At 36.2% G+C, this 17,411-nt stretch overlaps 1 protein-coding gene across 1 annotated transcript in view; it reads right to left on the bottom strand.

Annotated features, from left to right (window-relative positions):
• Nucleotides 1-311: 311 nt before the first annotated feature.
• The window catches only part of DNTT (DNA nucleotidylexotransferase), a 95,485-nt gene continuing 78,385 nt past the window's right edge, over nt 312-17,411 (bottom strand). The window contains exon 11 of the mRNA XM_050899214.1: nt 312-398. Within this exon, the coding sequence (XP_050755171.1) occupies nt 312-398 (87 nt within the window). The remainder of the gene's footprint in view (nt 399-17,411) is intronic.

A 17,411-nucleotide genomic window follows, 5' to 3' on the forward strand; every position in this document is an offset into this window, starting at 1 on the left:
TTAAATTCCTATCACAAGCAGAATTCTCACCAGTTTCAAGTTTTCCCCCCCAAAAGAGCTCTATCTTGTCACTCCCATGTAGGAACTTCAAAAACTAAAACAGAAAAGATTGGAAAGGATTCTGAAGAACTTAAACTCTTCTTTTCTAGGAACATCAGCGTGTATAATGGCTTCTAACTAATATATATTTAAAATTTTTTAGTTGTCATAGAGACGCATATTTTTTTATCTATCTATCTATCTAAATCAGACTGCAAGATAGGCAGAAAGACCATTGCTGTCAACTGATGAATGTACACTGGCAAATCATTTTAAGCATTCCTTTCCCATGGTTCAACATAATCCAAGCCAAGATGTGCAAAGATTTCTTCCTCACTTCCAGCTTTGAGAAAGATCCTCTGTGAAAAAATTAAAAACAAAGGAAGACAATAAGGGTGTTAGATGGAAATTTCAATTGATGTTTTTTGCTGTTTAAAAGGAGTTAATTTTTGACAGTTCTACCCGTTGTGTCCTCTACAGAATACACTGTCTTCAACAGTGTGCTGACCTTGAAATGTGAAAGCAAGTTAAAAAATAATTCTAATGCTGCTTGATGCTTTCAGGTCTAATGATTAGTTTACAACTCTTTGTTTTGATTTACTTTTTCAAGACTCTGTGCACAAGTATTAGGACTAGAACTCAAATAACACCTACATTTCCCTTCCATGAGGGTCAATAGCTTGACTTTGTTCATAAAATCATCAATGTTTTTAAAATTAATATAGTGATGTTCTCTATAAATGCATTCAAGATGATTCAATGGTTACACTAATTATGTGTAGCCAAGCATTAAAAGCATCAATGCTTTCCAAATTTCTAATACTTACAGAAGGGTTATCTGAAAAGGTAAAATATTCCATCTGGAAAAGCAAGCTGAAAATGAGGGATGAACAATTGCAACTTTTTTTTTTTTTTTTTACACACACACTCCTAATGAATTTTTTACAGTAAAAAACAGTTTTGTTTTTTCATATCTGCACTTCTGATAATACAAGATAGTATTCTTGCACAGGAACCACCCACAATCCTACCTCCCCTAAGATGACTGATATAGTAAAGTACATAGCCTTATGCATTCCTTTCATCACTGAAGTACAATATTAATTTAAAAAACTGCTAAGGTAGATGAATATTAAAACAGTGAAACCTCACCATTTAGAGGAGTTTGGAAGCAAGAAAGAACTCATTTCTATTGAAAAAGAATACTTAATATTTCAGCAATTCCTGAATCATTTGAAGTTAAGTCTCAGTCAGTGTTCAGCTCTGAACAATCTCAAACTCCATTGTCATGAAAACTTCAGGGTCAAGGTTTCATAATCTTCTAGATTTACTTTCTACTGTGAAAGAGGAGACACTGGCTAGAGAACTACCCACTGATGAATTCCACTGAGTCAGGAAAATCTCTGACTACCGTAAAATTTAGGAACATTTGTGCCAGCACCTCTGCTTTCTCAGCTGTCAAGCGGTGCCTCCAGGAGGGTTATGCTGTCCAGCATACCCATGGAAATGGGTCAGGAAGAGGAGTCCATAACTAGATCAGAGCAGGCCCATGGTATGTTGGAACAACTTCTGGTACCAGAGATTCACAACTTTTCCTTTTTCGCTCTGTGTTCTCTCCTTCTTGCTCTCCTTCACTCCCTGATCTGGATGGTGCTTCCCTGTCTCTTACTGCCATTGAGATCACATAACTCAAGGAACTCAGAAGGCAGCAGGCAGGCAGATTACTGGAACAGGTAGATCCTGCTTCTGGTTACTGACACTTCATTCTTTCTTCTTTCAATCCCCCTGTTACTTATCAGTCACCAGAGCATGTCAAGGCTACATAACACTAAGCTGCTGCATCAACGGAAGGAAAGCAGAAAGAACAACCAGCCAGAAAGAATAAGCAAAACCACTGAGCCTAGGGCAGCCTCATGCTGCACCTGAAACATGCTTGTGCATCATCAGTAAAATTCATCTCATCAGTTGGTACCCACTGGCTTATTCTTATTCTCTATCAGTCCTATTCTTTGCAGTGCCTGATCCAATATCTCAGTCCTGTCAGGACCCACAGTTTTGCCAAGGCATAATGGAGAATTGAACCTCTAAAGCAAACTGTAACATTAATTGTCAGCTGGACTCAAACTTTGTCAGGGATTCAACCACATCAGAAACTTGTTTCCATTTCATTGTAGGGGTATTTGAAATTTGAAGTTCTAAGTCCAGCTCTACAGAAAAGGCCCGTCTTTCATTGACACTGTTCGGCTCCAACAGCCAGAGTAGTCAAGCCGGCAGCTTTCCTAACAGCTATTTTTCAATGCCACAAAGTAGAATGAAAGCCAGTTTAACTTGCTAGAAAGGTTATGAAGACTAAATTGGATGGTAGAGGTTAGATGCTCCTGAGTGAATAGAGCCAGAGGCCATCAGTGTTCCCTTGAGCTTGGGAAGACAGAAAGGACAGAATATGAGGTTCTGATTCTGCTCTTCCAGAGTTCTCAACCAGCAAAGTAGGTATTTAAGAGCACTTCTGGCTGGTATCCTCTTGAAACCATCCACAGTTACTAAGTCATTTATCTATCTTAGCAAATTATTGCTATACAGTGAAGTAATATGGAACATTTTCACTATTGTATTTGGACACAGTTCATCTTCAATTAGACGAAAACAATCTTCGTAGGCAAATAATTAGAGTCAATGGTAATTATGGCAACATGAAGTAACATGTCCTGTATTATTAATAAAAATATATTACAAAATCAGAAAGTAACTTTTAAAGTTTTATCTGTTTCTGTGATGTCCTGTATCAATATGTATAGTGCAGTCTTCACAAATAGTGCCTTGCCATGCTCAGAAGTTACTTGCTTCTTATTAACTCTTTGGCATTTATATTCCCCAGATTTGCATTTGCAGAACTGTCGTGTATCAATTGCACTTTACCCGAACCAAACCCACTGAAATAAAGTCTTTCACACTGAGGTCAGTAGACATTGTATTAAGCTCTATTGTAAAGGCATTGATTTCAGGCAGTGATACATTCCATATGGATCAGAGATTTGTTACTAGAGTGCACAGTAAAAGTGCTTAACAAGGTATATGAAGTTGTTTTCACTTTCCCATAATGAATTCCACTTATGTAAGATAATTTTCATATTCAAACACACCATATCAGAAATTTGAGGGAATAATTTGGCCCATTGCTTCAGGAACTTTTTTTTTTTTTTTTTTAAATTAAATCAGGACAAACATGGTATGCCTTTTTGCTTTGACACCTGTAGTGTAAAAACAGCCTCCAGTTTTCTAAGGTATTTCATCCTCTACCATGAAGTTCTCAGCATATGAATATTTAGACTCTGGGACAGTGCCTCAGACAGCTACAGAGCATTGCTGGAGCATGAAAAGCTGAAAACAATCACATATCCATAATGAACTGACAGTTCAAAGTTGTGTCTGCAATAGCAACAATTGCTTATAAAGCATAGACAAATGACGTTCCTTTTTCCTTGGAAGTTCAAATGTCAGATTCTGGAATAAAAGGAACCCACAAAAAACACTGACCAGGGGAAAAATTATCTTTTTTCATACAGACAGGAGTAGAAAAAATGGTGGAAAAGAAGATATTGAACAGAATAAAAGAAAAGGAGACATTGATAACTGTCCATCGGTTAACAATACTGGGGATATTTTGTCCCTAGAGTACGTCCTGGGAGGACAGCATTTTAGGGATTTTTTGGTGGTGGGTTTTTTTTTCTTTTACTATTACTAAGAACAAGAGAGGGCAATCCATACACATACATTACTGCAAAAAAGTAAAACAAGATAAAAGATCTTACACTTGTAGACAGATATTATAGATACTATTTAATAGAAGCTCTTCATATCTTTGGGACCTCAAATTGCATCCCATTTCTTTTGTTCTGTCACTTTACGTTTTTCTGCAAGCAAAACTCATTTCATTTGTTTGACAGGGAAAATTTCTAATACAAAGTAGCTGATGCTGAATACTATTCTCAGTAGCTACAAGCCATGTTTCTAAATGAATCTCTAGCTGATATCTGCCAACTGCTTTAGCAATGTAAGTGTTATTAATGTTAATCATAACCTATGATTTTCCTTCTTTGTCAATCTATGCAGAGCTTATACAGTGATGCAAATTTGATTATTGCATTCACTACTGTTCTTCCTTTTTTCTTTTCTTTTTGCTCAAGAGAAGTAATGAACTGCTTGCCTAGTTGTGATTTTTTTTCAGCTTCTTACTAATATTCAGCAGATCCAAGACATGCCCAATCAACATCAATCAAACTTACAAAAAACAATGCTCTGGAGCAGCTGGTATCACTCTGCTCTTATCCCATTTAATCAATTCTGTTATTTCAATGGATGTAAATATTACATTTGTGGTTGCAAACATGACCATTAACTACACCTAATGTAGAACAGCTGCCATCCAAATGTTTTCTTATGTGAACTGCTACCTCTTATTTTTCATTTTGGCATTAATGATCAATAATACTTTTCATGAAAGAGAAGCAGAGAGTGAAGGCACAGAGCTAGCACTGCTTGATGATATCCTAACTAGCACTGCCAAAGTTCAAACAGATGTTATACTACTATTGTCACTTGGTTCCATCTCACATTTTAATATGACAAAGCCAGCAAAACAAAACCATTACTCAATAAAGTAGAGTTCTAGTTTTAGTTATATAAATCAGCATTGGCCAACAGCACGTTTCTTTTGGGGGGCAAATACTAATTTTACTAATTTTGTATATACGTCATTAAAATAATCGGAAAAAGTTGAATGCACTGCAAAGTGCCTCAGACCCCTTTTTCTCTTCCATTTTTGGAGTACCTTCGTGTGTCTCTTTAACCTACCTCTTGAGTAGTTCAACGTAAGTAGGTTGACCCTATGCATCAAGATAGGAAGCCTTAAAATATGGTTAGCAATTTTTCCGGTAAAGATGTAGAAGAAAAGATCCCAAGAAATCAGAGATTACTAGAAATTACTGTGCACAAATTCTTGATTTTCATAAAGCAAACGATCTTGTTGTTATATGAATATTTAGGCCATGGGATATGCACTGTTCATGTATTAAGCAACCTGTACTTTCAGTGAGCCTAGATAAATTCTTTAAGCTGTTGAAAGTATACTGCTTAGACACCCAGCCCACACTTGCCTCTACTGTGGCCATCCATCTTCCTTTCCACTGTTTGGTCAGGAAGGAAAAATACTGCAGTGATAGTAACCGCCTGACACTGCATTAAACAAAACAATACTTTGCTGAGGTTGCTCACTCAGGAGACACAGAAGCTGTTGCTCTGCCCACAACTGCTCTGCCAGCTTTGTGTACACAAAGTTCCTGAAACCAAGTCTACTCATGCTCTCCATCAATATTAACTCAGCCTTCTTGAAAGGCACACATTTAATCAGATTCCAAGTAGACTGATATCCTACTGTTTATTACCAAATAGTTTGGTAATGATAGCGTGTTGCAAAATACCAAATTGAGTAATCTATTATAATTGAGTAATACTATAAATAACTCTCAGCCTGTCACCATGGCATTTCATTACTATTTTCCCCATCTCAAGATGAACTTAGGAAGTCAGTTTGACTACAAGTACCTCAAAACAAAAGCCTGTAGGACCACGTAGACAGTATCATTGATGAAATGTGATTTAATGGTTCTGAACCAGCAGAATCTGCTGGAGAGCAAAGTGCTCCAGGTTTGTATGTACAACATATGTGCATGTGCAACCCACTGATCTGAAGATGAGACACATGGTGGAAATTTGATTAATATCTTTCTTTAAATCCTTATCATGCTTGGTATTAGCTGAGAAACTGGCGTTAACTATGACATTTCCTAGATGATTACTGGCCCAACTCTACTTTATACACTATTTGAGCACTTATTCTTGAATAAGTCATAGCAAAATCATGCCCTTTCAAAGACCAAAGAATTTCCCTCCATATCCCATTTTTCCTACTCTTTTCAGAGTGCTGACTTTTATTTGCTCTACAGCTGTAATTCAGAAAGAATGCAGTCATACTCCAGTGGATTTCATTATCCTTTGGAAAACTATGACATTGTGTAGGAGGCACCCTCCCTGCTTTTGCAAAAGACCCTGAAGGGCCATAATCATTAAGGTCTGTCTGGACTCCTTCTGACATACTGTTTCATCAAATAAATTGGGCAGGGGAGGGGGGTGGCACCGGTGTGGAGAGGATGACACAGAATATTGCCAACAGTACCTTGTTAACAAATTATGAAACTGTTTGAGACAACTTTGTTTCTAGACAGGTATCTGGGAATGTCATTAACCTACACATTTATTCTCATCTTTTCTTTGTATCCTGATGATGTTGCATGCTTTAAAATGGCAAACTCTCACACAGGGTAGTTAGGGATTTTCTCATTTAATTTTGGTCTTCTCTCACTAATTTTTAAATGGTGCTTCACATGTGACAACTATTCACATCAGTTTAATTACCTTAATATTTGCTTTCCTTTTTAAAATTATTAAAATGGAGATATAGTGGAAATATGATCATATCTAACTTTGTAGTATTTCCAGTATACTGAATGATAAATACCAAGCAGTCTAAACCCCCATCACTTTACGTGTCTGGTATTATTACAGTGGCAGTAAGCATGACAATGATAAATGAACAACAGAAAAGAAGAGGACAGACTGTCATTTGCAAACTTGGAACTTAACCGTTCATTGTGCTTGGACAGAGTCCATTCTAAAAATAAGTTTTGTGGGTAAAATCAATTGTAGATGAATAATGGTAACAACAGGACTTGCTTAATCATCCATAGTAAAAGATACCATAAAGCGCCTTAAATTTATCTTACATATGTATTTGTCACTTTAGTGACATCTTCACATGTCATCACTTATGCCAAGTCAATTAAAGATTTTTAATTAAAGATACTTGGGACTAATGCAGAGATGATGCTACTTACATTGCTTGCAATAGCTTCCAAGATAGGAAAGCACTTTTCTAGATATGAAAGGCCACTGCATTCAGTGAAGCAGTGCACCATAACACCAAAGACCTACAATTTACAGAATATACTAAGATGGTTTATTAGATTAAAGGTGCAAAGCTATTAAGCTGCTCACACTCCCTTTTTCTCTGATTCCATTTCCTCAAATAACATTTATACCCTGTAAAAAAAAATAAATAGCTGTTAATTAAACAAAATGAGCTTACAGAAAGAATTGTGAAGGCAGAAACATAAGTAATCCATCAAGTAGCAAATACTTTCCACATGATTAGCAGTGGGAATGTTCACGTATGTTTACCTGTCCTGAGCATTACCCTATCTGTTCTCTGCCCCTGGGCCATTTTTGGTAGAACAAGTGTTGATGCACCACCACTGGACACAGGTCACACTAGTACTGCAGAAACTTTTAGGAAGATGCTATTTTTAATAAATCAGCCTTTTATAATGTATGCCTTACAATGTAGGTATATATTTCATTATTTTATGATTTATGAATTTCAGATTATACTGACCTAAAGTCCTGCATACCATGCTGAAGATATTCAGCTAACGAGGGAGTCTGATCATTGCATCAAAAATGTCTGCACAATCATGTGTCCACAAAACAATACACTGAAGTCTTTTTGTCATAACATTTCCTGCAATTCTTAGATTGACTACAGCTATCTTCTGTACTCAATGTTCATATTTTATTGAGTTCAGAGCAAGATTCTGACAATAAATGGGTATAGCATTAAATTGTTTATCATCTGCGAAAATGTTAGAAATAAAACAAACAAGTTGGAATAGGTGCAAACAACTGTCACTTTTATGGGAGAATTTCTATAAATGCTAAAACAACCATTGGTGAAATTTTTCTAAAAAGGTAGCAGTAGTACGTAAAATTATTTCTTGATATACGATTATTAAATGTAATATGTGACAATAGCCTCAAGCAGCTTCTTCTAACCCACAAAAGACTGAGCAGAAAAGAAGTAAATAGACATTTGAAAGCTTGAACTAGTCACATTTTCATTTATTGTATGATCAGAATTGCAAGGAAAAGAGTTTTGGGACTTGCACTACAAAATTCTTTAAAAACAGAAATGAGATTTGCCTGAAAGGCAAGAAAAAAAGAAGGAACAAAAAGGCCAGAAAGAAAACAATATGTCGCTATCTTAGCTGTTAAAATTTTGCAAAAAAATTATTACATTAGAAAAGTATGCATCTTTCTGGCTCAATTTTATATGAAAAAGTTCCTATGATTCAATAATTCAATTGTGCTGCATGGATTTTGTCAACTGGAAGTTAAAAGTCCTTAGGCACACACCTAATTTTTTATATCAATGTAATTCCAGTTGCTACCTATTTTTGAGAGTTAAATGTTAGTTCCTGTGACTGACAGTACACAAATTCAGTAAGAGGAGAAAAGTAAGTTCTCGGTGCAAAATTAAAGACAGTCCAATGCTACAGGCTTTTTCATTTGACTACAGTGAGCTGCACGGATTTCTGGTGAACCTTAGCAAACAAGCCTTATGAAATCATGCAAGTTCACTGCTGCTTTTCACCTGGGAAGCCTGCTCTGCTTCCCCAGCCTGAATATCTCCATTAGCTCACAATCAAAAGAAAACCTGAAAACACTGAGGTCACAGAAAAGTCAACCTCTGGCAAGGAAAGTATATTTTTCAAACAAAAAGTCGAGTTCCAAGGCCAAACTCTGAATGCGCTGAATGCAGATGTCTAGGAATTCTTGGATGTGACAAGTACAAGGACCGCTGTCAAATTAACTGAGTCAGGAAAGCCTGAGAGAAGACAAGACAAACAGGGAGAACATATGTTCTCTTTCAGCTACACACTTACATCTTCTCTCACAAAGGTCACTTGGAAGAGAGGTAATCAGATTATACAGACTGATTGAGGAAAATTTATCCAAATTCACCCCATGGCACAACTAGTTGGATCATCTATTTATTGACAATTAAGTTATTGCAAGTCCCAAAATAAACACTTTGAGTTGATTATATTCTTGATCCCCATCAACTTCAATTAGGTTTATCCTGGAATCATAAATATGGAGATGCTAGTAACATTTTCTAAAAATAAGTAAAAAATAAAGGAGGAGAGAAGGACAAAAGGGAGGATGTCAGTAACAGACTAGCAAAAGACAAAAAAACAGGATGGAGGAGAGTGTTACTGGATGATTGACTTGACATGACCTCCTAATGGTGCCTCTTGTGCTAACACTTCTTACAATACTGAACATGCTGATGAGCTTCTGCAGTTCAGCACTTTCATACGGAGAATGAGTGCAACGCATATAACAAGTCAGGGAGGTAAAACTGAAGAAACTAGTGAAAAGAAATTTTCAGTGGAATTTTAGTTCAGATATTTCTGAATTATTTTTTTCACGTAGATGTTAACTCAGACTAAAATCTCTAATAAAATTACTCAGAACACTTTACTCCAACCAAAATTTACAGAATCACACAAATTTACTCCAACCACCAGCCAGCCAAAAAGCAAGAATGAAAGGGCACCTAGAATAGAAAGTAATGGAAAGAGAAGGTGGGGGAAAAACAATTGTCTAGATAAACTTCTTAGGGTCTTAATAAAGCCCTGCAGCAGATTGAATAAAAAACATTAACCTGTTTTTGTTTTATCTTAATGGATTTCTGAGAGAGTGGGTTTCTGAGAGGAAGGTGCAGGTAGTGCCTGCAAAGTAACTCAGCAAAAATAGCAGCTGCAAGGGAGGGTGAGGAAGGATGTCGCAAACTTAAAGTGTTTCAGTCACTTCCTGTTCAAAACTTGTTTACTCGCAAAAAGATATTCCCACCTTCTCCATTATCAAAAGCAATCCCTTTCTGGAGTGATTTCTTCCAGACAGAGCTTGTGCATTAACTGGGTCAGCTAATAGCGCTGAAAGGTATAAGCCACAAGGTTTGAAGAAACCTATGAGAAAATTCATGATAACTCTCCATAGCAATAGAAAGGAACAGATTTCAAAGAAAAGAAGCATTTTGCTGACGTTATTACCATGTGCTTGTGTCTATATTTGAATTTACTAACCTAAAGACAAGCAACGTTACTTGATTAGCATGATTTAGAATAATAAAAGAGATGTGAGTGAAAGCTAGCCTCTCTCAAGCATATTTCTTTAAAATTTTCCCTGAATATCTAGCTCCATGCCATTTTCTACCCTTACCATGTAGAATTTGAGTCATTGAGCATCACCCTAGCCAAGACAGCAGGCTGTGATTTTATTTTATACGCTGTATGTCAAAAAGGAATACACATGGTAGTATATAGAGATTTTTGCTAAAATAGCTAACAGGAGCCCAGTGCTGCCATCAACACTTTCAAATTATTGACTTCAGTAGCAGAATTTGGCAATATCAATGTTTACCCACAGGGACTATGATTCTATTTTCTTTCAACAGTTGATGTGCACCTCCTCAATCCATGTATTCATGGCCATCAATAAACAGGTGCAGCCCCTGCACCGGGATTTCCATCTGCCATTCAGGTCTATCATGTGCTGCCATGCAGCCTACCTTCAGCATTGCAACCAGCTCCATTCCCTATTTATTGACTTGTAATGACTAAGATGAAAGCATACTTTGCAAACACTAATCAGGAAGCCAGCTATTTTCTCCTCTCTGCTACTGTTAGCTTTACAAGAATGAATGTTGTACATCTTTGGTGGAAAACATAAATCTGCTCAGACCTTCAGTGCAGCAAATAGCTTTGCAATTTTACACCAGTTACAGACCCAGAATTGTGTAAAGCAACTGTAGAGAAAGTGTTACAGAAGATCCATAAATTCCTGCAGTACGCTGAGCAATATGGGGTTGAGTGCCTTCAATCTACAACGAAAGTATGGGAATACAATGTAACATCAATCCATAAAATGGTGGCTACTTCTCTGAAATCATTAGCTGACTCATGAGGGTAGACAAAGTGCTAACAAGAATCACTGTAATCAGTAACTTTTGCAGCAAGCTAAATGATTCTATGGAGAGGGAAGGGAGGGAATAGAAGAAGGGGAAAAAGAATCTAAGTAAAGCAATTTCCAGATAAAAATGCATACAATCCTGTCATTATATAAGAGGTTTCAAATAATCGTATTCAATGATTATCTTGAGTAGTATGAACGCTGTCAGAAAGTAACATGGAAAAATGGAACTTCTCCATGGTCCTGATATTCATACTGCTAGCCACCCTGAGAGGGACAGCGTCTTATTCCATCACTAGTCAGCCAGACAACATTCTCAGAATAGGACACTGCTTGAAGAAAAAACATGACAAAATCAAGCCCTCAGGAACTGTGTAGTAATTACCCATTAGTATATTTTACTCTGAGTAGTATTTATCTTCATTATGGTCAACACACATTTTTTACATTTTGTGGATTGCTATAATACCTGAGCATCTATCTTCTAGTACCTTCCTAAACAATACGACTAACAACTTTCAGGTGTTTTTCCTTCCTTGTTTTTCCCAATCTTTTCCTGTTTGATTTTTTTGGAGAGGTTTTGTTTTAAGAATGGGTGTTGGTGATTTTCACTTTGCTTGTAATTAGACATTTTGCTAAATATTTATGCTATGTTTATGAATGAGACTATCAACAGTACAAACAATTTTGTGATAATTATAGAACATAAATGCTGAAGTACTAATTGTGCTAAAAATGTGAAGTATTTCATCAAGTTCAATAGTAATATTCCACAGCACTGTGTAGATACTGTGCATTTTCCCTTTGATGGTAAAATAATGGTTTTCAGTAGCAAATAACCTGAAGTGCCTCTGACATTATATTATCTCCAAATGTAGTTTTCATGTTTAACTGGTATTTTCTGTAGTAATATTCACATCACCATGCCTGCTTTAAAACAAAAACTAATCTGTTCCTAATCCAGCTACAAATAAGATGGTAAATAAATCAGAGAGAAAAAAATGACTCTGAAATGACATTATAACAAACCATGATTGAAAAAGCAGTATTACAAGCATTACCCATTGACTCAATACCCTCAGGCAAAATCATGTGTAATGGTATTGATGCAAAATAGTGCAGTGGAATTTATTCTAATAATTCTGGGCATGAATGATTTTTGAAGATAATAGAAGCCAGAATCATAAAGTCTCATTTCATTTTACCACTGGACATGTCCTGTGCTTTTAATCAGAAATACCGTACTTGAATGTTTCTCTTACAACTACTCTCTAACTCTAGTTACACGTTTATTTGTATTAAATTTCTGAGCAATAAAAAGTAGATTCACTGGGTAAAATAGAATAATCAGGCTAATATTAGGATATTCTAGGCAGTTATCCTAGTAACTATTTCATAACATGGAGTAACAAAATATCTTCAGGCTTTCTACATGCAACCTACTTACTCCAAGTAGCTTTGATGAAGGAGAAAGAAAAAGACCAGTGCTGAAGAGCTGACACTTTGAAAAATAAAATATTAAAAAACATTATCTATTGACTTAACTGAACGAGCACTTTTTTATTTGCTAAAATTTAGTTTGTAAACAAGACCATGCTGTGCATAAAATGGAACTATTCTCTGTTTAAAATGACAGATATGTGATTACTTTGTTGCAAAATACTACATAGTTATGCATCCACTCTCACATTAGAATTTTAATAATTAAAAACATTCCACAATAAATAAAGAGTATAATACTTTACCATCCAGACTACAAGAATATGTTTTCAGTTTTGGGCACACAAAAGGAACAGAAACTTGGAATTTCCTATCTGACAACCCAGGCAAAAATTTTAACATGTTAAATAGCACACTGTTGTAAACAAAAACAGAACAAAATCTTATTGCCCCATGTAGTCTTTAAGGACTATCACAAAGTCCTTAAAGATATTAACAGGGATTACTTCCTTTTCCACTTTAGCTATACTTCTGTTTTGCTTTAAGTCTATGTTATTTACAGTAGCTTCAGCTTGTCAAATACTGTCAAGTTGGCTTATTGTATTTTTTTCTCTATAAAGCTTCATATGAATGAATGAAACAAGAAAAATGCAGAATCCTGGATTTTTTGAAACACAGTTGAGTGTAATTCGTATGGGATTATTATAAACAAACCACTTCAAAAGAACATTATTGAGATTGCAAAACCAAAGACCTGCAATTTAAGAAATCCCAGAATGTCGTTGATGATTGTATTTTGATCTTAATTCAGTTTTCCTATGTATATGCATGGAGACTTCTTTTTCTTCAAAGAAATACTGCTTCCTTCAATTCCTGTAACATACTTAGGCTTCTTTCACTAGGCAGGAAATATACTGTGCCACAGGGCTAACAAGTATTTGCTGACAGCACTAACAACAATCTTGGGTTGCAGGCCAATGTGGGATCAACCAGTCTTAGCAAGTTGAGCTTTTACAATCTGTATCTGTTCTAGCTCCCTCTCTTCTCTACTTCCCTATACTAAGTTGTAGCCTTGATCTCTCCCCTCAGATTTCTAATGTAACTTCAGGCTCCACTCATGCCACATCCAGAGTAAAGTGAGATAAGCACAGTTTACTCAGTTATTTGGGGCAATTGAAAGTTTACCCATTTCTTGTTGCCAGCTTAGAGCATTAGCCTGATGAATTTAATTTATTTTTTAGTCCATCAAACTTCCACTCATATCTCTCCCCAGTCATTCTTTTTTCATGCACCTTTTCAGCTCAGTCTCTTCAACCAACCCACATTCTTTTCCGCAATGTGGCTGCTAATTAAACATACCCTTTCCATTCCCCATTGCTTTGTCCAGCCACTCTGCACTTCCTTATCGAATCTGTACATCCACCACAGACTTCCTATTCTCACTCCCCTTCCATACCTCATTTTCCTCTCTGGCCCTTGGCTCTTTCCTTTTCCAGCTTCCTCTCTACCTAGCTTCTTCTCAATCGATTTCTTTTTTCTTTTAACAGAAAATCTGAGACTATGTTATCTGCCCCACCTTCAATAACTTACCCAAGCATACTGATTGAATAATTGAATTAAAACACTTGAAAATGGTTGGCTCTGTACTGCCCTAGAAATTAAAATGAATAAAAAAGTATAGTAAAAGTATTCTGGCTCCGCACCTACTTATGCATATTGAGAGCTCTCTCTTTTCATTAGCAATACAGGTTTCACTGAACTGTTCAGAAAACACACCAAGCAAAGGAAACAACAATTAGGTACATTCATCTGTGTTAGATGTACAGCTTGCTATTACAAAGGGATTAAATTTAGGTAAATATATACATGAATTACATGCACACTTTGTAAAAATGAAGAATCATATGCTATATATGAAACATTTAAACTGCCAAGAGAACACTGGGGAGAAGCACACTTTGGAAGAAAATGCATAATCATTTTTTAATTTACCAAGAGGTAAGAAAAGTAGATTATTTTAATTCTTAATTTTTAAAAATAGACCAGGTGCAAAAAGAACAAATCCCCCAAATCACATATGCAATTTCCACTCTACTGAGAGAGAGCGAGAAGAATTGGAATGTAAATGAAAGTATGTGCATCTGTTTACAATGACTCAGTGTTTAATTGTAGTAATGATTGTGTGAACAACTGATCACATTGGAAATCAATATTATAAACTTTGGATCTTTATGTTTATTTTAGCTTTAATCCAGTCATTATTGCAGACATCTAAAGCAAACTGCAGCTGCAGCATGTTTAATTCATCAAGATGTTCTCAAGGCTGACTGTCTCACTGTTATAACTTTATAGTTTTAGAGCAGCATCTGCCAAAATAAGACTATAACATCCAGTTTTTAAAGAATCATAAAAAATGTCTCTTTAACTGTGCAAGTAAACTTCTGTAGGCACCTTTTTTCAGTGAAAGGTAGTGTGGAGTAAATGTTCTCAGATAACACAAAAAAAAGTGATTTTGAGACTGTAACTATTGAATACACAGTTAAACACGTGGATATTACACATCTTTCTGTAATAAAATGAGGGTATAGAATCATAGCCAGCTCTTCTTCCCAGTGATACATGTTTTTGAGAAATAACATATTGGGTAGTGACAGAAAAGAATCAATGCTTGGAAAACAAAGCTGGCTTTTTGTTAGGAGACCTGTTTACAAAGTTCTGGAAAGTGTAGGTAACAGCCCAGCCATCTGCAATCTGTCTGGCTTCCTCAGAGCTGTTTCCATCCTCTAACCTGGGCAAAAGATGGGTAGTAACAGAACTCAGCAAACTTACATATGCCCTTGAGCCAGCTCATCAAAACATTACAGTCATGTAATAGTCATTTACCCGGGCTGCAATCACACCTTCATTTGGCTTTACAGATATATGCAAAGACAGACAAGGCAAGCCCTGCCTGAAGAGTCAGTCAAGGATTTTCCTAAATAGAAACGCTTTCTGCAGACAAGTGATTAAAGACTGTGCAGTAGTGATCTTCACAGTGTGGAAGAAATCCCAGGATAAATTTCCCCTTTCATGCTTATACTGGTTTCCCAAGGAAAACTAAATATTCTCTTAAAAAAAAGTTGGGAGCATAGGGTTTTACTATTTTCATTTTAACTGTACAGCACTTAATATTTTGCAAAGCTGGGTCCCATTATGAAGTTTTCAGAGCATCTTGTGAATTTACTATTCAGAGCAGTTATATAAAATGCCTCTCTTGCTATTCAACAACTAAATATCATTTAATGCCATTCAAATTCACACAATGGGTTTTAAATGCAAAATGGTCATCAATCATATACAGTCTTCTGCATAGTGTCATATTTTTTCCAATATTTCTTTAACAATAGAAAACATTAAGGCAGCTATTTCCCGTCTTAAATTTTCATAGGACATAAAACTAATAACTGCTTTCTGCTCCAATGACTCTTCAAAATAACACTGAGCTTGTGACCCTCCTCTTACAAAAACTCAACGACCTACAATGTTAGTGCAAGAACATTCATATGCTAATAATTTAATCAATCTATTATACCCTAGGAACCCCAGCTACTCTTTTACAAAAAAGCAATGCTAATTATTTACATCACTTCATTTTGCTGCCTTGAACTGCATAAAGTAATAATTGGACTTAAAAGCGATTTTCTGGAATATTATCGTGAAAACCTATGGGTTTATATATGATAAAAATCTAAATCTGCAACACAAATCCAACCCTCGGATTCCACAACCAGCTTGAGGATCTCTGCTGGGTACTGGTGTGATAAAGGTGGAGGAAAGAGACATTTTCTACATGGCCATGATCCAGCCATGAAGCTGTTCCACATGCCGTCCCTAGAAATATCCCGCCACAAAACAGGAATAGAGAAAAATACCTGCAGAAGCTTAATGCATCTAGCCCATCCCACCTCTCATTCAGCCTAACTCCCACATGCTCGCTCACGTGCTCAAAAGATAACAATTTGAGGAAATATATCATTCAGAACTTCTGGCATGGGGCATTTGAAACTAGTTTCTGTTTTATGCAGAGTCTTCTACTATAAAATGGGAAGAGATTACAGCTCAGACACTGAATACAGCAGACTTCTGCCAGGCTCTTTGGCTCTGAGTAACTGCTGAACAGCAAATGGTATCAAGAATAGTGAATATACCTTGAATGAAAGGAAAGCAATAGAGAATCCCACTACAGCTGAAACCGTGTGAAGTACAGTGAGGAAGTTTTAAACATCCTTCTTTACTGTAGCTACAAGGAATAGTTTCCAAATAGTTACCAAAATGTAAAAACAACAAAAAGCAGCTTATTTTCTGACAATATGGGCTCTGAAGTATTTGGTAACGGTACTAGTCTTAAATTAATTCAGATAAGGGAGTTTACTTAGGAAGTAATAGTAAAAAAGGTTGATAAATCCTGCATTTTAAAAACTCAAATTTATCCATGGTATAAGTGGTAGGGCTGGGCTTTGCATAGCAGAGTAGATCTTTCAGCAGCATCTTCCGTACTTAAGTTTGGGGCATCCTCACACCAAGTTCTACAGAGAAACGTGATATATGGATTCTGCTGGCTGAGAGTCACTGGAATGCAACTTCCCAGGATTCCCAGAGAAAAGGCAGTTCTAGGGAACAATATTTCTAGTTAACACGTGTGTAGTCACACAAACATAATATTGCATTGCCTTGTGAACAGATCTGTTCAGCAAAACACCAATGAATTTTGTTTTGTTGGAATTTTCCTAATCACCTAAACCTGGGTGTTCCATAAAAATGATGTAATTATCAAAATATTGCCCTGAAAAAAAAAATCCAATAGAATCTAGTTTACCAGGCACTTTTAAAAATGTAAGCCTATTTGAGCTCCTGCCAGCTTGCCCATCTTCTCAACAACTTGCTTGACAGGCTACTGGGAGTTCAAATAAGTCATTTTCATTAGATCAGAGCCAGGGTCCCAGAGCTTATTGGCTCCATGAGCCCGG

Source organism: Gymnogyps californianus, chromosome 6, assembly GCF_018139145.2.
Source record: "Gymnogyps californianus isolate 813 chromosome 6, ASM1813914v2, whole genome shotgun sequence".
NCBI lineage: Eukaryota > Metazoa > Chordata > Aves > Accipitriformes > Cathartidae > Gymnogyps > Gymnogyps californianus.